General features: G+C 26.2%; 2 protein-coding genes across 5 annotated transcripts; one reads left to right on the top strand and one right to left on the bottom strand.

Annotated features, from left to right (window-relative positions):
- Positions 1 to 328: 328 nt before the first annotated feature.
- Positions 329 to 21,714, bottom strand: LOC119673849 (potassium voltage-gated channel unc-103). Of its 4 annotated transcripts, XR_005252188.1 has the most exons (15): positions 14,364 to 14,593; positions 11,827 to 12,768; positions 10,243 to 10,486; positions 9,745 to 9,926; positions 9,280 to 9,434; positions 9,070 to 9,190; positions 6,871 to 6,991; positions 5,689 to 5,807; positions 5,437 to 5,627; positions 3,190 to 3,332; positions 2,703 to 2,896; positions 1,956 to 2,050; positions 1,757 to 1,881; positions 1,090 to 1,193; positions 555 to 617 (listed from the first exon to the last, which is right to left on the bottom strand). XR_005252188.1 is itself a non-coding variant. In XM_038084929.1 (14 exons), the coding sequence occupies exons 1-14, from the start codon at positions 14,364 to 14,366 to the stop codon at positions 580 to 582; spliced, it is 2,637 nt and encodes an 878-aa protein (XP_037940857.1). In that variant the 5' UTR covers positions 14,367 to 14,594; the 3' UTR covers positions 329 to 579. The 4 variants fall into 4 exon arrangements, 3 of the variants coding, with proteins under 3 accessions (XP_037940857.1, XP_037940856.1, XP_037940855.1); XM_038084929.1 differs by lacking the exon at positions 1,090 to 1,193 and having other exon boundaries at positions 329 to 617; positions 10,243 to 10,450; positions 14,364 to 14,594; XM_038084928.1 differs by lacking the exons at positions 1,090 to 1,193; positions 14,364 to 14,593 and adding an exon at positions 21,700 to 21,714 and having other exon boundaries at positions 330 to 617.
- On the top strand, positions 16,242 to 20,111 carry LOC119673850 (anaphase-promoting complex subunit 2-like). Its single transcript, XM_038084930.1, has 8 exons — positions 16,242 to 16,345; positions 16,406 to 16,853; positions 16,927 to 17,171; positions 17,578 to 17,755; positions 17,813 to 18,514; positions 18,579 to 18,842; positions 19,554 to 19,801; positions 19,873 to 20,111. Exons 1-8 carry the CDS (start codon positions 16,289 to 16,291, stop codon positions 20,071 to 20,073), a joined length of 2,343 nt encoding a protein of 780 aa, XP_037940858.1. The 5' UTR covers positions 16,242 to 16,288; the 3' UTR covers positions 20,074 to 20,111.
- Positions 21,715 to 22,588: the final 874 nt, after the last annotated feature.

Here is a 22,588-nt window from a genome sequence, read left to right as displayed (position 1 = left end):
ATATCTTACCCAATATAAGTTACTTGTTGTTCTATACATGAAGGATAACAAACATATCTTGTTTCAGCAATGTCCTTTACTATAGCTGATATATCAACTAGAATAAATATTTGAAAATTGAAAGTTAAAGTAAAATTAACTAATATATTCTATTACTTACTTTCAGATAAGCAAACTAATCCTTTAACATCGCAATAGATTTTCTTATCTAAGTTCAAGATTCATATAAAAAAATATTTTTGTGATTAATACAATTTTAATTAAATATATCTACTGGAAGAGTTTTTAAGACATTCATTTGCGATTTTTTAAACTTAATTTAATATAAATTATTTAATAAATTATTAAAGACACAATAAATTATTTATTAATATCATTTGAATTAATTTCAACTGATTAATTCGTTAATTTTTTCGATATAAGTGATCGATGGAGTGATCCTTCCATTACTTTATACAACTGCGTTTCTTGCTGAAACGATTAACAATTTAAATAAAAAACAATTATATATTTATACATTTTTATATAAATATTTTTTATTTTTAATTTACAAATTCCAATACAAAAAATTCGTTCGTGTTAACATGTAATTTTAATAGAAGGTGATCGAAAGGCAGCTACAAAATGAAGAAAAAGAAAAATTTATATAGTATATATATAATAAATATCATAAAATTAATACAATTTGAAATTTTTACTATAAGAAATTGTTGTTTATAAAACTAATGAAGGAGTAAATAATATATAAAAATAATTTCAATATAGTGTATACATCATGGGCGTAGCTAGGGATGGGCCAGTTGGTCACACATTTGTGCCATTGGCGTTCCTGGTTATGCTCTTGTTGTAAATCTAAGCTAAGTATTAACAGCATGTGCATATCAGAGTCAAATAGGTGTTATTATTTTTTGAAATTTTTTTGACCCTGAACTCTAACCAAATAAGAAGCAAAAGTTAGCAAATTTAATAAGTCGAATATGTGTGATTAATAAAAATAGTAATAGGAAAAATTTAAATACTCCTAATTGTTTATTATAATAATTTTAAATAATTAACAAGACTAGTAATAAAAGAAATTTCCCTACATACCATAAAAAACCATTTAAAAAGAGTCTTTTAGAAAGGAAATGAGAGATAAAAACATTTTGTGAAAAAGAGAAGAGAGTATGAAATAGTTCATTGTTGTCCGTCTCCTGTAATAGAAAAAAATCTTCATTTTGATTTTCTGTGCTGAACAATGCAATAACTCATTGTTTCTAGTTTTTGTAAGTTCTCTTATAATAGTTGCATATTTTTCGAATTAGAATTAAAAAAATATTTTATACAAATATTATAAATTCTGTTCATAATAAATCTATACTATATTTAAGTTATTTATTTTCCAATAATAAATTATTATAAAGTTATCTTTAAAATTGAATTTGTTTTGCTCCTACAAGTATGCAATTAAAATAAAATGAAATAATAAATTTTTACCGGAGAAGAAAAATTTTTTTGATTAATAGAGAGATTATAACTTCTTCATTTTCATAAAATTTTAATATCCACTAGTGTCGATCATTAAACGTTTAATATATATACGTAATATATATTACTAATGAAGTAAAAAGTTATTATCGAATTTAAACACGAAGTTAAAAAACAGTTTTTTAGAAATCGGACTATAAGTCTCTGTAGTCAAATAAATATATGTTTATTTTGCAGTTACTTACAATATATTAGAATATAAAAATTGATCCTTGAACTTAATACATACTTTTGTTTTTGCATCCACAGCATTTCTCGATATTGCCTAGTTGATTATTACCAGCTAAAGATGGTTCGTGCATAATTTTTTTACGAATATTACCATTTTTTTGCATTTTATTTCGCGGACCATAACTAAAAATATATCGGATCAATTTAATTAATTTATGTTCTTTAAAATATTAATATCATTTCAAAAAAGGTCTTACATTCTCACGGAATTAATATCACTGGTGCTTCTATCAGAATCTCCGCATCTTGCTCGTATATATCTATGTTTGACATCAACGGCAATTTGTTGTTCCTATAAAAATTAACAGTATAAATAGATAATCTTTATTTTTCTAAAGTGTCTCCAAAAACTTAATAGAATGCTACTATTGTAATTTTTATTATAGCTTTTATATTAAATATACAATAAGATCAAACACCTTATTATTGAACACCCTATAAAAAACAGTTGAAAAAAAAATATTTTACATATATTAAAGAAAAATTTAATATAACTGAAAAATTCCTGTAGTTTATATTATATACGAAAATGTAGGTAACTATCTATAGGACTTAGTTGGTAAATAATATATCCAACTTCTAATCTATTAATGAAAAAGTATATGTTATTAAAAGTAAAGTTCTTGACATGTAACTAAACGGGATATAGTTAAAACTCTATATAAAGAAAAAAATCTTAGTGTCTTCAATGCTTGAATCTGAGTAAAATAAAGTGGCAACATAATGTAAAAATATCTTTTAGTAAGAATATTGTCCGCACTCTGAATTGTAATTTTAAGATATGAGAAAATAATTATATATATATAAATAGATTTAAGCCAGTACAAAAATTTTTACAAAATGAACATGCTGTCAAACATGCTGTTATAGATTATACAATAGGTCTTGAAAATATTTGACGCACTTTTTATAAAATTTAAAAAAAAAATTTGTGTGAAACTTACATCTCTCATATTATATGTTATATCTAAGTTCGCTACAAAAGCATTAAAAAATTCTGGATACAATTCCAATACATCTAATAAGTCATCTCGATGTATTTTATGTAAATCACAATAAGTAAGCGCACGTACATTGCTATTCGATTTTCCAATATTCGGATACATGCAAGGATTTTCTCCAAAAATATCCTCCTTCCCTATAATTATTAATAAAAAATTACATATATGTTAATTTTAATTATTTTAAAATAAACTTAACAGATATTTCATCCAATAAATAAAATTGAAGTTTACACATATTCATTTAATATAATAATGTACTTCTTCTTTATTTGCCAATTCAATTTCGAATATTGGTGATCATATATCATAAAACAACATTCTTTAAATTAACTTTGGATAAACGTTATTACAAATTTTATACGAATTCTGCTCGCTATATCTATAAGGTTGATAATAATGTTATGAATGTAGTAAATTTGAAACTTACCCAATATTGTTACCACTGTATTATCTCTTTGAATTTCAATTGAACCTCTAGCTATAAAAAATAAAGATGTTAAGACATCGCCTTTGTGGACTAAGACATCACCGGGTGGGGCATGTGTAGTTTTAAATTTAAGTGATAAAGCCCTAAAAATAAATATAAAAATTATTTTCTATTTCGAAAAAAAATAACACATATATATACTTATATATTATATTTTATATATATATATATATATATATGTATGAATATGTTAATCTGAAAAAATGAATATTATCACATGCATTTACACCCATAAATGCATTATCGTTGTGTAGTACAAAATGTATGTACGGACATGTCTATTACTGTAGGTACACAGCCATATGCTTGAGTAAAATAGATCCACATATAACTTTGCTCTAAAATATACATCAAAAGTAGTTCCTTAAATAAAATAATATATTTACGAAATAACTGCTTGACAACTGTAAGAAAATATAAGGTTAAGATACATTAGAACCGATTCTACAAAAACAAATGACAGATCAACAAGAAATATTTTTGTACTGTAAAAGCACAACTAATATCTTCCCTGTTAAAAGAAAGTTGAATTAAGTTATATTATAAGAACAAATATCATTATATCCAATATATACATATTGTATTTAAAAATAATCTAATTGAGTATAATTATCTTACAAATACCTATACAAATATAAATTTATGTTCTTACATATTGATAAACACAACATCATAACCGAGTTTTCAGACCTTATATAATTCATTGAAAGTCAAATGGAGACACTGAACTGATTTCATAAAAGCTTTCGGGCCTAAAAATTATGTTGCACTATCCCATAAAAACGTAACCTAGGCTACGATAGGTTAGATTAAGGTTTATTTAGAATTAAGGTTTAACATAAAATCTTAACTCTTTTTACTTATGAAATCATTTGGAAGTCAATGCATCTAGACAAATCTGGACAAGTTGAAGTTATTGATAAATCATAAAATATTCTTTGATTCAATATTTCTGATCTCATTAGATGCTATGAAAGTCAGATAGAAACTCTGGATCTGTTCCCTCACTACTGCAATACCCAAGCAGATAAATTAAATGAGCAAAAGATAATTTAACCAAATTACAATAAAAGTTGCACAAATCCTGCTTAAGGAAAATAAATCTAAATTAACGGTACATTAAAAAAATTCTAGAATTAGATAATCATAATTTCATTATATTTAAATTATAATTTTTATAATAATGATTTTAAATATCATTTTTTACCAATTTTTATTATAATTAAAAATTGTGAAGAACTTTTTTAATACCCAAAAATACTCTGTAGATTTTATAATAATACTTTATAATAAGGTATATATATATATATATTTTGAAAATTCCCTATTTGGCAACTTTATACTATGCTTACACTTATATGTTAATTATCAAACCTCATTAGCGCACTTTTGTATAGAATTACTATAAAATATAAGAGTTATTACTGCCAAACGCAGTGTAAGTAAATATATAGTACATAATTAAACTTAAATACATTTAAATAAAAATAATTGGTAATGGTTATTTAATAGTATCCAAAACTACTCAATATCCATTTCAACCAATATAGTTAAAAGTATTAAAGTATGAAATTTTGTTAAAGATATATTGTTGAATAAGCCCATAAAATATTTTTCTAAAATACTTTTCATTTTTTCTACTTAGAAAATTTAATTATTTAAAAATAAATTAAATATAATAATCATTCAATATATTACTGCGGAAATCAATTTTGTTAAAACCAACTATATTACAATTATGACAAATCATTTACATTTATATAATATACAGACATATTATTCAATATCCTACTTTCATATAATCAATATCTTCTATCGTTTTTTAAAAAATCGGAAACACAAACCTATTAGTAAAGCTATTTGTTATAATAGAATAGAATAGAATAGAAATAAACAGGGTAGCAGCTTCCAATAGAGCGAAGCACTGCGACTATGATTGATCTTTTCTGCTGCAACAGACCCTAACCGAACAGAAGACATTCCGCCTTCCGAATGAAAGCCAAAATGTCAACCGTTGAGGACCTCCTAATGTCAAAAAAGGAGAAGGGGAGAGTATAGTTCGCGACCCAGTGACCTCTAATAGACCAACTTTATTCAGTTCTCATTATAGCAACAATAACAAATCATATCCATAAACTATTCCACCATAATTGTGTATTGGAAACCTTACAACTGTTGTTTTCCTACCTTAAACAACCTGGACTTGCTCCTGAAAATGCACTACACGAAGTTAATAATTTCCTATTCAAATGCAAGCTTATATCTGCTTGAATGCATTCTGGAAAACCTTTCAAAACCGAATTCATATCAATTCCATTTGTATAAGTCCATGCATGTTGAAAATATTCTTCTAGTCTTTGTTTAAGTGGATTGGGTATCTGCAAATATTAATTGCTTTGAAACTCATTTTTAATTTACTCTTAAGAAATTTATAAGTACCTGATGAAATCTTATAAATTCTCTCACACGAAGCATTTGTGTATGGTATCTGGCTGTACCTGAATAAAGTCTCTGTATTATTGCTGACACGTTTCCAAAGATACTGGCATACATAAGCGCTAAAAATATATACAAATGTTGTCAATTAAAAATAGGCCAGTGATACACAAACGATCAAATAACTATAAAAAATGCTCAAGTTAAAGCAAGCTAACACTTTTCATCTCTAAAATTTTCCACACATGCTAAAATTAACATTGGCTTCCATCTCTGAAATATTCTACTCATGCTAAAATTAACATTGACTTCCATAAATGTTACTTTTATTAATATAGCAAGACAACTAAAATTCTAAATTCTGATTTAAACATTTTAGATCCAATATGTAATTATATATAAACTATCAACAGATAATGTAAACACTGTTGTAATGATCGTAGTAACTACAACTTTATAAATATGCAAATTGATCATGCTAAATACTTGTATATATTTTTTAAAAATTTTATCTTTAATTGTTTTAAAAATTGTTTGAAATTTTTAAGATTATAGCATTTATTTCCACTGTAACTATAACTGTTATGAATTCTACTTTCTTATCTCTTAGCCCCATTACTTCTCTATTTTGCAATTAAAAAACTTGAACATTTTCTATGATCGTTTGTATAACGACAGCCTTCGTCTCTTCTGGACACTATTGCGTTTCTTGTTTGAGTCTCAAAGTAATAACCCAGTTCTGTTTGAATAAATTTAATTAAGGTTTTCGAACAATACATTCACTTGAATATTTCAAAAACGTATAGCGATAAGATATGAGAGAATATTTAATGTTTTCAATTTATGAACTCTATGAAATATTTAAGCCTGCTAAAGAAGTTAATAAACGTAACATAATTGAATCAATGAATCAATGAAAATGAAAACAATACAAATAAAAAATCTAAGCAATCTCATAGAAGTTAATTTACTACAAATGAACCATTTAAACTTAACGACATGCCATGAAATTCCAACTACTATTTTAAAGTATGTATCTTATGAGGACTACTAATAGGTATAAATCAAAAACACGCTCATCAAATTATTTAAATTGATATACTAATACAAACTAATATGTTATACTGAATGGTTATATCAAAACTACGTTCATAATAAACTATTTAAAAACTTTTTCATACTTACATCCAACCAACATGACACATATAGTAAATATTTTTTCGGCATCTGTATTTGGGGCTACATTACCAAATCCAACTGATGTTAATGATGTGAAAGTAAAATATAGTGCTGTTATATATCTGGACTGAAAATAGTAAATAGATATTATACGTATATTAAAAGAGCAATTCTTACAGGAGTATTAATAAAATTCAACTCACACAGTCAAACTTCCATAACTCCCAGTACCATTATGCAAAGAAAAGGGTGGACTTATGGAAACTTTAAGTTAAAAATTTTTTTTATAATTGTATGTAATTTGCTCTCTATACCCTGTTGCACTCTATTTAGTTCGAGTTATAACAGAAAATAACAGAGTAATAGAAAATTCGAAAAAGTTATAGAAGTTCGAGTTATGGAAGTTTGACTGTATTTTGAATTCCTTTTGGTGAACAGTTTCAGATTTTTTCAACAGTGAGGTTATATCCGTTTGAATTTTCATTTTTAACACTGGAGAGGTTTACCACAACAATATTTTTTACATTGTTATTTCATTTTTTATAACTAACTAGATACGTTAGCACTTTTTGTTTTTTATTAATTTTTCTTATATTTTATTTTATGTTTTAATGCAATATCAAGATTATTAAGTTCACTTGAAAATGAGATCAATGTTAATGTCTTACTTAATTAGTTTAGTTAACTATGTTGTGAATTTTTTTTTTATTTTCAATTTCTATACATATTAATTATTTCTATATATTAACTGTCACTTTGCCACTTAACTGTTAACTGTAACAGTAAGCCCATTTTGTTTGTAATAAGAACTTAAATTACTGAATCTGAATTAATTTTTTCGTATAAAAATTTTATAGGAAGTTTTTTCTTCGAAAATGGCAATGATTATTACTTCAATAAAGCCACAAGTGACATTTAGATAAAAATACTATACTGTTACTTATATAAAAATTATATTTACTAGATATTTCTTAAACCATCATTTTGTTCTTCCGAAAGAAAACGTTTTCATTTATTTAAAAAACATAATTTTAGCTTTTGAAATTAAAAACACATTGTTGGTTAAAATATATTTATATTTTTCTAAAATCATGTTGAATTTTTTTTATGGAGAAGCAAATTGAAATACAATTGTTCTATTAAAATAATTTTGGCAATAATAGATTATTCTGTTAATGTTTGATATGAAAATTGTTAACTAGAGCTACCACCTCAAGTTCAAAAAAGTTATTGCTGTAATTCTACTAAGTTAAACACACTTTTGAATTATAATATCCTTAGTATATTAACAAAACAATTATCCATATAATCCAAAGATAAGTATGAATGTGAATTTTAACTTTTAAAGTGGTGTAAAATCGGTCATCCATGCGCACCGCAACTAAAGTTCACCCAGACTAGAAGAAGGATAGTTCCGAATAAAAAGACCGGTTGAGGGTCTAGTTCTGTTGCAAGATACGATCTTGCCAACATTAATTCATTCACAGAGAAGTAGATGTTTTAGTTATTAAACATGATAATCAACCCAATTATAGAAATAATTGAACCGTAAAAGCAATATAAAGAAAGCAATTAGTGAAATAATTGAATAGTAGAAGCATTATAAAGAATGCTAAAGAAGAGAGCACGACATTTAGATTTTCAAAATTTTTATAGTCTCCTAAATCTTTATATTTCCTTTTTATTTGCTATTTACTAGACATTAATTTTTTTATAGTGTGTTGACAACAATAGCGTGTATAACCGGGGCTTTCAATGTCAAATAGCCGCAGTGGGGTTATATTCATCGCCATTTTCGAAAAAAATACTCTCTATTAAATATAATAAAAATAAAAGAGATTAAAAACTTCCGAAATTCGTTTACTTTAAAAATTAAATCAAACAGTAAATTAAATTCCTATTACAGAGTGGGTTTCCTGTTACAGTTATAAATCCAGTTATAAATTTTTTGGAGTATTTTATATTATTTATTATAATTAATTTTAATTAAATATTTTTTTATGAAGTTTTAATTACTTTTTAAAAACTATTGAATTTTTGTATACACTCCTAGTTGATAATCCGTATCATTTTGTGATTTTATAAAGAATGCTTCTCAGACTTTTAAAATTAAGTGATAAATATTAAAATATTGTTTTCATATATTACGTATTTTATAAGAATCATTTATATAATAGCAAAATGATACATTTCCAATACATATACCTTAAGTGTTGGACCTGCAGTGCCATTTGGTAAGTATGGTTCGTCAATATCGTTTCCTAATGAATGTAACCAACCAATTTTCTTTGGTAGCATAGACCTTTCGGCATTTCCAATTGCATACCTAAAATAAAAATAAAATTATAGATTATTAAATATAATAATTCTCTACAATAATATAAAATATTGTTTATTGTTAAATTCAATTCTTACCAGATACAAGCCAACCAATGAGCAATTAATACAAAAGTAGCCATTAACAGCACTAAAACCGCTGCACCATATTCTGAGTAACGATCTATTTTTCTTGCGACTCTCACAAGACGTAGTAAGCGCGCTGTTTTTAGTAGGCCAATTAGAGTTGTAGTCTAAATAGACGATATTGTTATAAAAAAAGTAAAGTATATTTTTTATTTTTTAAAAATTATATTTTATTATTTAGAGTGAACTATGTCACACATTAAAATGTAACTAATATTTATTCATAACCCAATAACTTAATTATTAATTTAATAAATCAGATCAGTTAACTATATAAGCAACATTTCAAAGAATATTTATTGAAATTAGAATTCAAGTGTGTAATGACTATAAAATATATAAAAAATTTTTAGTACTCGTATACTAGATTCTTTTATTGATGATTTCTCGTTTTATAAATACAAATATAGTATATACCTCATCAGTATCGCTTCCTACTAACAACAAATCGAATGGTATAGCAGCTACTAAGTCAATGAGAAACCAACCACTTAAATAATGAATTGCTATTCGTCCTGGATGAGAAACTACCTCATCTTGTCCATTGATGAAAGTTGTGCGAAAATTTATTAAAATATCTACGACAAATGTTACATCCACTAGTAAAATCGAAAAAAAATAATATTATTATTAATTAGAGATAAAGTAACGGCTATATTAAGTATTAAATCAATTTTTTCAATATATATGTATTAATTTAAGTGATTTTCTTTAAGGCTATCGAACTAATTCTTTACGCAATACTCGTAAAGAAGTATTATTTAGTGTCTTATTCTAATTATAGTATACAAATTCCTGATTATCAATTAATACTAAAAACAAAAATATATCCACTATATCTCACACAAAATCAATTAAAAAACATTAATATAATTTAATAAATTTATATACATACGTTACAGTGAAACTACTTACCGATTAAATCAATTATCACAATTGGATCACTATTGATAAATTTATTAGTTCGACTTTGATAGTCTGTTTCTCCAAGTAAAAATGCCGCCACATATGGAGTAAATATGGCAGTATACATAACAAGTATTAAAATAATCCAATCCCAAACTGCTTTAAAAGGCGAATAATGTAATATAGTGCAATGATAATCAGTACGCAGGTGATCCTTCTGTTCAGGGTATGTATTAGCACCCAGAGAAAGAACCTTATTAAATAACATGTTTTCATTAATATAAACAGTGATTCAAGCATACTAGGTGAAAACGAAATAACATAAATGTTTTTTAAAAAAAAAATTAATTTCATATCAGTATCTTAGGAGTACTTGGTTATAACCTTTAAATATTAATGGATCTTAACATTATAGTGAACAAGAAATTATTGTCGAATCAAAGACTTCTATAGATTTTATTAATACAAATCCAACTATTAATGTATAGTTTTTAAATTTAAATTGAGTTTTAATTTATTTAAATTTTAAAGTTAAACCAAATTTAAACTGATTTAATTTTCAAACTGACCGTAATGGCAGATACAGAAACTTTTTTTAAAACATTTTGTTCATGATGGAATTTTTACATAATAAGCACTATTTTCCTAAGCGGAGAACACTTAGAATTTTTTAGAACACTTAGATTTCGACCTTAAACAGTATACTTAAAAACACGAGTACAAGTTTTAAAAAGTTCAAGGAACTGTTGTGGGCGTCAACATCTGTGTCTATTTACATTGTCGTACAACAGTTGTCACGAACCAAAAACCAAAACATATCCTTTTGGTCAAGACTTTCAACCAGACTTATACTCTTAGGGTCTACAGACATTTCAAGTTCTCAAAAAATTGGATGATTTCTATATCAGTATTTGTTCACATTCTAACACAATATTAACTACGATTAATTGTTGTTTTTGAGAGATTATTATGATGCACGTATTAATTAAATATAATGAATGGATACTCTCCTTAGTATCTGGTTATGCGGACTCTACTGTTTAAGAGTTAAGATTTTTTTGTCTGGTTTTTGGGTTGTTTTTATTTGTTTTACATTTTATTTATTTATGTTATATTTTCATTTTGTTTATTAATTTTTTCTTTTATTTAATTACTTATTTTATATCTATTAGTTAATATATTTATTTCATATATGTGTATAGAGTCTTATTTTAAAAACTCCAAATCGGCTATGACTAATCATTCACCCCTTGATATTTATTTATAAATAATTAAATTTTTATAATTTAAAAATAGATAAAAACAAAGAAGACAATATTGGGCAAAAAATTGGAATAACTCGCGGTTAAGTTCGAGAATGTTGCCATTCTAATCGTACAATGCTATAAGATTAGCAGTGTACTATCCCCATTATTTGTTGTTTGTTAAAATTGAAAAAAAAATATGTTATATAAAAAAGTGTTTTCGATTATATTATAACGGATCTAGACTTTCCACTAGCAGTTACCGCGTCTTAAATACGTTTCTCCCATTAATGAGTTTTTAGCATAGCATAAATTAGAATGACAGCACAATAATTAAAATCGCACTTACAGTTTCCACAGAATCGGGCAATTTTAACTCCAGTTTGGTACCGAGCAGGTTCTCTTTATCCAACATATCATCGTACTGCTCATTCAGTAGGTGCTTAAAAGAGTATTTCCTATCACGATAGTTCGAATTGACATTAGCGTATGAAAAATCGTTCATAAGCGTGCTATCTATCGAATTTTTTTGTGGTTTCTTCTTTCCATTCATTTTCTTTTTTATTGTTTCATTTAAATTGTTTATTTGTAATTTTTTAATATTCTTTTCATTTTCTGCATTAAAAATAGGTGTACATTGAACTTTCGCACTTGATATTTTTTTATTACATTTCTGGCAACAGTTTTTCCTTTTGTAAGAACCCAAACTACAATACGAAGAACCAATATCTTTGGTGTATCCATTCTCAAAAGATTGAAAATTAGCTTCAAAGCATTTTTTACCAATGTTAGAACCTTGATATAAACAAACAAGTTTTGTGTCGTTACTTCGGTTAACACTGGAGTCTTCTTTTGGCAGTCTTTTCTTAGTTTTCCTGGAGAAAATAAAATCGTTTTCCTCTGTAGACTTTCTTGGTATTTTATGATACATATACGAACTCTTGTGCACATTCACCTGTGGATTAAGTTCGTTTTCTCCTTGCGAAACAAATTCTTTAAACATTTTCCAATTGCAAAGTACATCAGATACGAAAATATATTTTTTTTCTGAGTTTTTCATTTCACACATAATAGAAAATAGTTCCTTTTCTATAATTTTTGTCAAACTCAGCGTAGAACTAATTTTACATCCTTCCTTGTGTAGATTTTGATGTTGGTTAAACTCGGAAATACTCTTATTTTTAACAGTTTTATTCCTATTAATAAACAATTCACACTGACTCAGAATGCTATCTAACTTGCGAATTTCATTTAACTCAATACACGAACTATGGGTCATTTTTCGACACACCTGAAATAAAAAACGGAATGTTTATCAGATGCAAATAAAAATTTAAAAATTTGTTACATTTAAAAATTATGTGTCTTTATTATTATAATTTTTATTATTGTTCATAGAAAATATAGAAAATCATAGAAAATATTGAAACACACATAAATCTAGAGCCCGTTATAGATACTTTCACCTCACCTCCTAAACCATCTCTGATAAACCACATGGTTCTAAATTCAAACCTATTAAGATTTATTGAAACGATTATGCCCAGCTCTGCTAATAGCACAAAGTAGAAATATCCTAAAGAATTACCACTTTGTTTAGAAACACCTGAGCAATGTCACAATTAGTTTTCAGTTATTTCTTTCATGTCCTCATCATAACAACAGCTGCTACACAGGTCTCAACGGGGTGATGCAATCTTTTCGCATGCATAATTTTCAAAAATTGATCTGTAATGGCGGATGTAAGAAAATTGATACTAAACTTAAAAGAGTCTTTCTTTTTTTGGGACATATTTGTGTAATTAAATCTAACTACTTTAAGCAATCTAACTACTAACTACTTTACGAAGATTTCTGGATATTCCAAGAGAAATAAACTTGTATATTAGTAGGGAAAAAACATAAACCGATGACATCCCAAAATTCGTAGGTCATGCGAGTAAAGTAGGTCTCAGTCTATGGCTTTATGTTATTATAAAGCCGTATTCCATCAGGAGCATGGACTATTTACATAGAATCGCCAGGTATTTTTGTTTAAAGCTAAATATCTTAATTCGTTAAATGATTTGTTAGTTTCATGCCGGATGGTTCTTTTCCAGGTGGTACGAGGCATGCCGGGTAGGGCTTTATGGATGTCACTAAAATATAGTAACAAATGGTGTTTGAAAAAATAACATAAATCAGTATATCATTTCCTTACATTGTATTATTATTTATATTGTATAGAAAATGTGACGTCATACTATAAAAATTGAAAAAACTTAGCAAAAGTCGAAAATTACAGTCTTGTGAACGATAGAATATATTGGATGATGTGAATGAACATTGACAGGTCCTCCTCTATTAACAGGAAAATCTTTGGATTCTGTGTTTCTAGAACACTTATCAATAAGGCCAAGTGTTTCAATACCAAATGGATATATTAATAAACTAGAGTCAAGATTTAAACAGAGACAATTGCATTCGGGTACGCTTCAGCAATGGCATAGAAGATGTGTGGTTTTTTACTAGCTACAGGATGTTGAGAAGCATACGCTTTTTGCTGCCCTTCGCTATTAATGCAATACTAATAAAATCTAGTAAATAAAACTTTTGATTTTAAATAATTGCACTTTTTTGTAATACAATATAATATAATAATATTATGTCGCATTATGTCGTAACCCTCCATATAATTTAATATGGAAATTTAATTGTTTAAAAATGTTAACAAATGATTATACACAATGAAGCAGTTAATTTGATCTTTATATTTTGTATTTATAATAAAATTATTAAACTATTCAAAACGTAAATTAGTCATAGTTTTTAACTTGCTTCATTCTATAGCACATATCTTAAACAAAAATAAGCATATATTTTTTATAATCTGTAATAGTTAATTACCATTTTATTTAAAATTTAAAATCGTTTTATTAATATAATACAAAACAGTTTTTAAAAATATTTAACGAACGCTTCAACATTCTTAATTTCGCACAACTGAAAATGAAATTGATGCACTTTATGAAAAATCAATATTTAGATTTGCATTTGAAACTGTTAAAATCTAGGTCACTAGTTCGTTAGCACTATATTCGTACCAACTTTACATCATTTTCGTGTTAAAGAATTATATTTTCCTTCAAGAACAAAATTACGAACACGATGTAAAAAATTTAAATTAGAGACAGGCTGTCAGTAATATTTGAATTCACTGTTTAAATTACATTAAATAATTAGATATGCAAAACGTTTAAAAATTTTTAGATAAATTACGCACAGCAATTAAATAATTTCGCACTGAATTTACAACAATTAATTTAGTTTTTATATTAACTTTAAAAATTAAATTAACTTGAAAAATTATCAATGTTTTTAATCCATGTTATCAATAGTTTAACATTCAACGTTTTAAGTAAATAAATTAAAATCATCGGTATAATATTTTTAATATAATAATTATTATTTAATTTTATTGACAATATGCTTTGCTAGACGTTCTGAAAGTTTTATGTGCACTAAACTACAGTTGTAACATTTTTTAACACAACATGTCTGCATAACATGTCTCTTAACAGTCTATTGTTCTCATTCAGCTGGACTATATTATCTGACAACCTTATGTTATAAAACTATGCAGCGAATTATTTTTAAATTTGTTACAAACTTTAAATTTCCGTTATAATGGATATATTAATTTTAAAAAAATTCTGTAATATAAATTAAAATATTTATATATTCGATTTCATACAATATTTATTTAATAACAGTTACTGGATACATAACCCTTATACCTACATAATAAGTATAAAAACGGTAATGATGAATTCAATGAGAGTTTCATAATTAACTACATATTAAACTACATATTAGTAATGTAGGCGATAAACTCTTTAAGCGCTGCAACTTTTACTTTAAGAATAAAATTGTATAAATGTTTAGTATAACAATATGGACAACAAAAAAAAATTGCTAAAGATCTAAAAGTATTTGTTAACGTGCGAAGTTAAAGTATTTAAAAAATACCATTATGTATTAAAATTTAATTATTTATAATTTAATCAACAACGTATTGAGTACAATTATTTTGTTAGAGTTTCACTTTTCACAAGAAGGTGAACTAAATGAGATTCTTTATAAATAGGGAAACATTTATTACAATAAATTGCATTTATTTCAATAAATTATATTCATTGCAATAAATGCCATTTATTACAATAAATTACATTCATTGCAATTAATGCCGTTTATTACAATAAATGTCACTTTTTAGTATAAATACTATTTATTACAATAAGTGCGATTTAACACAATAAATTTTTTTTTTAATACTAAAATACTTTTTATTACGATTTATTACAGTAAATGTCATATTGTTACAGTTAATGGTTTTATTGTATTAAACTATGTATATTACAATAAATGGCATTAAATTCATTAAATGTAATACAATAAATATATTAAATTGTCTTTATTACAATAAATTATATTAAATGTAAATTAAAAATTAAACGGAACTTATTACAATAAGCGTTCCAAATTGAACGTACTTTTCTTCAGCTAATGATTGTAACAAATTAATATGTTTATATAATATTTAAATATAAAATTTTCAAAGTAATATTTGATATTAATTAATAAATGTTTTTGCATAATATAATAAAATTTACAAATATTTAAGTTATGAAACTTAAAAGGCTAAACATGTTTTTTTTTCATATTGCTTTTACCAACGATGTTACTTCAATGCACTTTGCTTTGACATATGTATGTAAACAAATCCCCCGTCAGTGATTGCCGCTAGTTAAAATTTTGTTTTAAATATTAAAATGAGTGAAATTGCCGATATATTAAATAGTATTACCAATTTATTTAAAGCGATTAGTGTAAGTTATTAGTTAATTTGTTATCCATGTAAATAAAAAACTATTTATAATTTTCAACAGCAAAGAAAAGTGTTGCATGCAGGTCAAAATAAGAGAATCCATTCTAATCAATTCGATGTCTTGAAAAGAATGTATGATGCTGCTTGGCTAGAACTTCACTACACCATTCGTAATGTGATTGTACCAAAATTTTGGTTACATTTTAAAATAATTGGAAAAATCCCACCATCTAAAGATGAACGCGATCAACAATTGTTCCAAAACTTTGTTGAGGCAGTAAATGAATTGCACGCGAGTTATCAATTGTTATATGATGCCTTCCAACAATTACATAACTCGAAAAATATATTTTCTAAAATAACTACTTTGGAGCTAAGCCAAAAGAAATTAAAAGATGTTTTTCGTGAGTCACTGCTGGGACAAATGCCATCACAATTCAGCGTAGTTGTAAATTCGTTTTATACCATTTCATTTAATATAAACAGTAATACGGAAGGTAAAACCAATGGTAAGAAAATATTTAAAACAATACATTATGAATTTATTTATACATATATTGTAATATATATATTTATTTATAGAAGCATGTTTTTTGGGTTTTAAAACAATAAACTGTAATGGTTGTAAATATGTTGCTGAGAGGTGCTGCTGTCAAAACTTGTTGATTATTATTAATGAAACCAATATTAAACTATTGAGCATGGACTTATTAGATTGCATTGCTGGTCAAACTGTTACATTATTAGTGCAAAAACAAATGACGGACCATATAAAAAATAATTGTTATGGAATCATTGATCGCAGTCATCTAAAAAAACTTGAAATGGTAAGTTTTATATTTTGGGAACTATGCTCTTACTAACTTCTCTAGAAAAGCAAATAACATAAATTTACTGCAAAGTTCTTAGGTGATAGGTATCAATACCAAAGAATTGAGCATCTCATTTTACCAAAAGTACAGAAGATCTGTAGAAGAAGAGAAAAGGCAAGCACATTTTGCCAAAATGCCGATATCTAACCGATTTAAGGTATTCCTCTATAGAAACGAACGAATGGTTATCTTAAATATATATCTTGAAACTCTTTTTGCGCCTTCATCAACCTCAGGTTGATAAATCATCCAAAATCTTCGATAAAAAAAATTTCTACCAACAACAAAATCAACTAACAGAAGCTTACAACAACCTTTATACAATCCAAATTTAATTTTATTTCTTCTTTTTTTTTTGTAGTGGCTTGATGAAGTTGTTTTAAGTTGGCTGGCAAAAACTTTTAATAAGAATAGTCTGCATATTGATGAAAATGAAAAATCTGAAAACTTTGTTCAATGCTTCCGAGTTAAACTCACCTACTTTTTGTATGAGACTTTCGCGCATAGTGTAATTGAACAGTTTTTTAATATTATAATTGGTAATTTATTTCATTGAATGAAAATATAAAAAAATAATGAAATGTCCTCTTCAACAGATTTTCCGGAATCTATACCAATTTTAGATGATTTAAAAATCTGTATGGAAAAAATAGATCTAAGAAAATATTTTATTAAAACGATTAAAACATCATTAGAAGCAAGAATACTGCATCCAGGAGTAAATACAATTGATATTATAACCGGCTATGTTGCTGCTATAAAAGCTATAAGATATCTTGATAGCAGTGGCGTTATATTGGAAACTGTCACAGCACCTATTAAAGAATATTTGCGAAAACGTAACGATACAGTACGTCGTGTTGTAACTGGTCTAACAGAAGAAGGTCCCAGTGACTTATCTGAAGAGCTCACAAAAAGTGAAACTCTTAAAAATAAACCTGGTTTGGATGCTGCAGATGAAGCTAGTAATTGGGAAAGTTGGGCACCAGATCCTGTCAGTGTTGACCAAACAACTAGTTTACAGTCGACTAATATAAATCGTTCTGCAGACATTATATCCATGATTGTGGATATCTACGGCAGTAAGGAATTGTTTATGAATGAGTATCGTAACTTAATGGCTGATCGCCTACTAACGCAGCTCAATTTTGTGGCAGACAAAGAAATTCGTAATTTAGAATTATTAAAAATACGATTTGGAGAAAATCTTTTGCACAGTTGTGAGGTTATGTTACGAGATGTTTCGGACTCCAAACGTATAAATAGTCATATACAAAGTGATAAGGACTATATTGATAGTAAGAATGTAGCAATTAATTCTCTAACTCAGCCAAGTACTATTTCATTTTTCTTGAATTTCAGATAAGTCTTTTGATATTGCAACTTTAATCATTTCTGCACAATTTTGGCCATGCTTTAATAAAGAAAGTTTGGAATTACCTGAAGAAATAGAAAATGAGTTTATAAAATTTACAAAATCATACGAGGCTTATAAAGGAAATAGAACTTTAAACTGGAGAACGGTTACAGGAAGAGTGCAAATTGAAATAGAAATCAGTGGAAAAACTGTTGAAATGACTGTTTCTCCAACTCAAGCTGTAATAATATACCATTTTCAAGATCGGGGTAAGTATTTATTTTTCTTTTTTTTCTCATTACGGACACGCTTAAAACGCTTGGAGGTTAAACAACTTTATATATTAAAGGACGATATACGAATAGAATTTGTAGTACTTTTTATATTCGCAAAAAGCGACGACATCAGACATAATATGCCTACTATAAATTTACCAATCTATATCACTTGAACTGGTATCTCTAGAGACCAATGGGTCTATGCTTGGCTTACAGCTAGTGAGATCGACCTAACCTCATCTTACCTGTTATGTTATGTTTTACATGTTAATAATTATCCTTGCGAAATACAGATTCAACAATGATAACATAACATTCGATAATAAAAATTAGATTATTAGAATCAAATTATATGTAGATAGTGCCTTTTACGATTTTTCTTGTATTATTTCTGCAGCTCGATTTGATCTCATATCTTGTGCTTATTTGAGTTTTATGATCTTTATGACTTTATATAATATTCTGCTTGATATTGTATATCAATATCTGATTTTTTTATTTTACTGTTTATAAAGTATCTTATCTTTTAAATTTTTTTCCATTTTTTTGTTGTATGAGAAATGGTATAACGTTTTTAACCGGTTTTCGTAATCATAAAAATCTGTAGACATTCTTGTAAATTGCGCTTAAAACAAATTTGTTGTAATATTTAACTATATTGTTTAATTGATATTTAAACTATATTTATAAATTTTTTTTTAGATATATGGACCTTAGACGAGCTTAGCTCTGTTATTAAAGTTCCTCCAACTGTTCTACGCCGTCGTATGAGATTTTGGCAAACCCATGGTCTAATTAAAGAAGTAAGTGTTGGCACCTATCAATTAATTGATGATTCAGCACAAACTACAAATTCAAAAAGTATGGATACAGCACCTTATATAATGGAAGATGATGATATGGAATCAGCAATGGCTTCAGCTAGCGACCAACGTGAGGAAGAACTACAGGTCTATTATAATAACTTACTTAAATTTTTATCTTTTTTGACAATTTTTTTTCATCAATATTAAATCATCAGGTTTTCTGGTCTTATATTGTTGGTATGTTAACTAATTTGGACTCGTTACCAATAGAACGGATCCATCAAATGCTTAAATTATTTGCATCAAACGGTGTGGGTATAGAATTCACACAAGATGATCTACGAAATTTTCTGCAGCGAAAGGTTCGAGAACACAAACTGCTTTATTCAGGTGGTGTATATCAGTTAGCAAAATAGTATATGGATTAAAAAATTATTTAATAATAAACATTTTTATGGAAAAACATATTATTCTATTATAGATTATTCATTCGTTTATATAATTTTATAACCAAAAAAATTGTGTAGAAAACATAAATGTATAATTTTAAAATCTATGCTTAGAGTAATCTATAAAATATTAAATTTTTAGTATAAATTGGATGGTTATTTTATATATACAAAAAATTGTTTTTTATGTAATATATACTTAAATATAGGAAAACATGCTTCTCTTAATTGTAATGATCTAACCAGGATATTTATTTGAAGTAGCATTAAACTAAAAATAATAAAGAGTAAAATTAAGAGTATCTACAAAGTGTTCTTTTATGTAGACACTACTAAAAATCCTAATAATTAAAATTTAATTAAAAATTATATTTATATACATTACAACTACAGCAAAGATATCGGTATTGAAATATAGACAAATTAAATAAATTAATTTATTTAAATAAAATTAAATTAAATTAAAATAAATAACTTCTGTAAAAATAATGTGAAATAAAAATATTATCTGTAGAAAAACTTCCATACGAATTAATTTAAACTACTTTTAGTTTCCTTAAAAATATTATTAGCTATTTTAATTTATCAGTTTTATTAATGATAAAACTTAGTCCCTCGTCTAAAATTTATATCCACACTACATCACAATGTATCATTAATATATGTAAGAGTTTTCTCATGTTTTAAGTTCATTAATGTATAAATGTATGTTAATAAATAACTTTAGTGAAAATTCTAAACCTTTTACTAAATTTGCTTGCAATTTGGAGACTATAAGACGCTTTTGCCTCATATGTACATATATAAGAAATGCATTCGTTAAAAGCTTCTTTATTAATGATTTTAAATTACTTAATGTTTTAATCTTGCCATTGGTTCGACCTTGGAGAGAAAGCATGTGGAGATAATTCCAATAAACAACACAACGGTTAATTACTTAATACTACAAAAATACTAAAATAAATTGACGCTACAAATTTGGTACATTACTTTATACATATATAGAATATAATTATTTAAAAAAACATATTATATACTGTAAAATATGTTTTTACAAAGTAAAAACTTTTCCCTTTTTTTTACTATTTTAAGAACATATCAGCTAAGCTTATCACATCACATCTGTAATAATACAGACGCCGGGTTTAAAATTCAGACTTACTAATAATACCTGTTTATTAATATTTTACTAATTAAAGTACCTATAGCCTTCCACCGAAAGTAGATATTAACATCTATACAAGTTACTACACTTATCAATTATAATACATATATGTAGAAAAACGAAAAATATTTCTTTCTCTAACACTAACATAAGACGTAATGTTTTCTTTCAGAGTAGCAAAAATAATACTCGCAATTTACACAAGAAAACATGCGAAGCAGCAACAATGCGCTTAAAATCTTCAGAGTTAGGTTTTACTCGCAAACTATTTAAAATCTTAAGTTTCAGTACAGCAAAATTTATAAATCAGTCAATTGTAAATGCTCACTGGATATATATTGCAAAATTCGAGTCATCCCTTAAAATCACATGAGCAAAAATAATAATAAATTGCAATATATCAAAATAATAAGATAAAAAATACTTACAATTATTCTTCTATTATTTATTTTGTTTTCTTTGATTTAAATTAATTAATTTTTAGTGTTTACAATTTTTATATTTTAAATTATACACAACATTACAAAAATATATGTCAAAAAATAAAAGCATTTATCATATTTTAAAAGTGGTGCCAATATGTTTCAATTAGACTAAATGCTGTTTTTTTACAACTCTGGAAAAAAAATAACGGCTATAAATAATTGTTTTAAAAGCTGATCACTTTATTCTCTCCGATAAAATTCAATTTTCAAGTTTTATTGATAATATAACTTACATATTAGGCGTGTTACACGATTTACTCGTAGTAAAACTAGAGTAAAACACAATAAAACTACAAATTGAGAGCGTAACACAAATAAAGTGTCAAATTACGCTCTTTACACAGATTTTAAGGGCCATGTTAGGGCCATGTTATGCAGAGTGTCTCGGGCACGGCATGAGTACAATTGTTTTTGTTTTCAATGCAAATTTTAAATTTGAGAATGAGAGAAAAAACAATATGGCCGTTCAAACTCCGGCATGAGAGCCGGCGTATTTGTGCCCCGGCACTAAGGCAAAACAGTGTTGTTTAGTAATAAATTTCAAAATTTGCGCCTTTTAGGAGCAAACTACTACAATTCTAGTACGTTTTGGAGAAAAAATGGCAGTAAGCAACACAGCATTTTTTTTATAAATCGCTAATAATATAATTATTACTCTTTCCGATTTTAAAGAAACGCGTAAGTACTGTTAACAATTATTATAAAATAATATAATAATAAATTAACATTATTACAGCCTCTATGTGTTTTTTCATGCGAGTTATTTTTGGTGGCAAATTGAAAGTGAGCATATCTAAATTTCCTTTTAAATTTAGGCACAATTAAGAAGTAG

Source organism: Teleopsis dalmanni, chromosome 2 (assembly GCF_002237135.1).
Source record: "Teleopsis dalmanni isolate 2A chromosome 2, ASM223713v2, whole genome shotgun sequence".
NCBI classification, from domain to species: domain Eukaryota; kingdom Metazoa; phylum Arthropoda; class Insecta; order Diptera; family Diopsidae; genus Teleopsis; species Teleopsis dalmanni.
The sequence above is the reverse complement of the archived record's forward strand: the minus strand, read 5'-3'. Positions and strand labels throughout refer to the sequence as shown.

Excerpts from the sequence above, each read along its gene's own strand:
- LOC119673849 (XM_038084927.1), bottom strand. Across the intron at positions 9,435-9,744 it reads TAGGAAGCGATACTGATGAG|ACTACAACTCTAATTGGCCT; the intron begins GTATATACTATA and ends TCGTCTATTTAG. Across the intron at positions 5,808-6,870 it reads ATGTGTCATGTTGGTTGGAT|CGCTTATGTATGCCAGTATC; the intron begins GTAAGTATGAAA and ends ATATATTTTTAG.
- LOC119673850 (XM_038084930.1), top strand. The coding sequence starts at position 16,289 with ATGAGTGAAATTGCCGATATATTAAATAGTATTACCAATTTATTTAAA. Across the intron at positions 17,172-17,577 it reads ATCTAAAAAAACTTGAAATG|TGGCTTGATGAAGTTGTTTT; the intron begins GTAAGTTTTATA and ends TTTTTTTTGTAG. Across the intron at positions 18,843-19,553 it reads ATACCATTTTCAAGATCGGG|ATATATGGACCTTAGACGAG; the intron begins GTAAGTATTTAT and ends ATTTTTTTTTAG.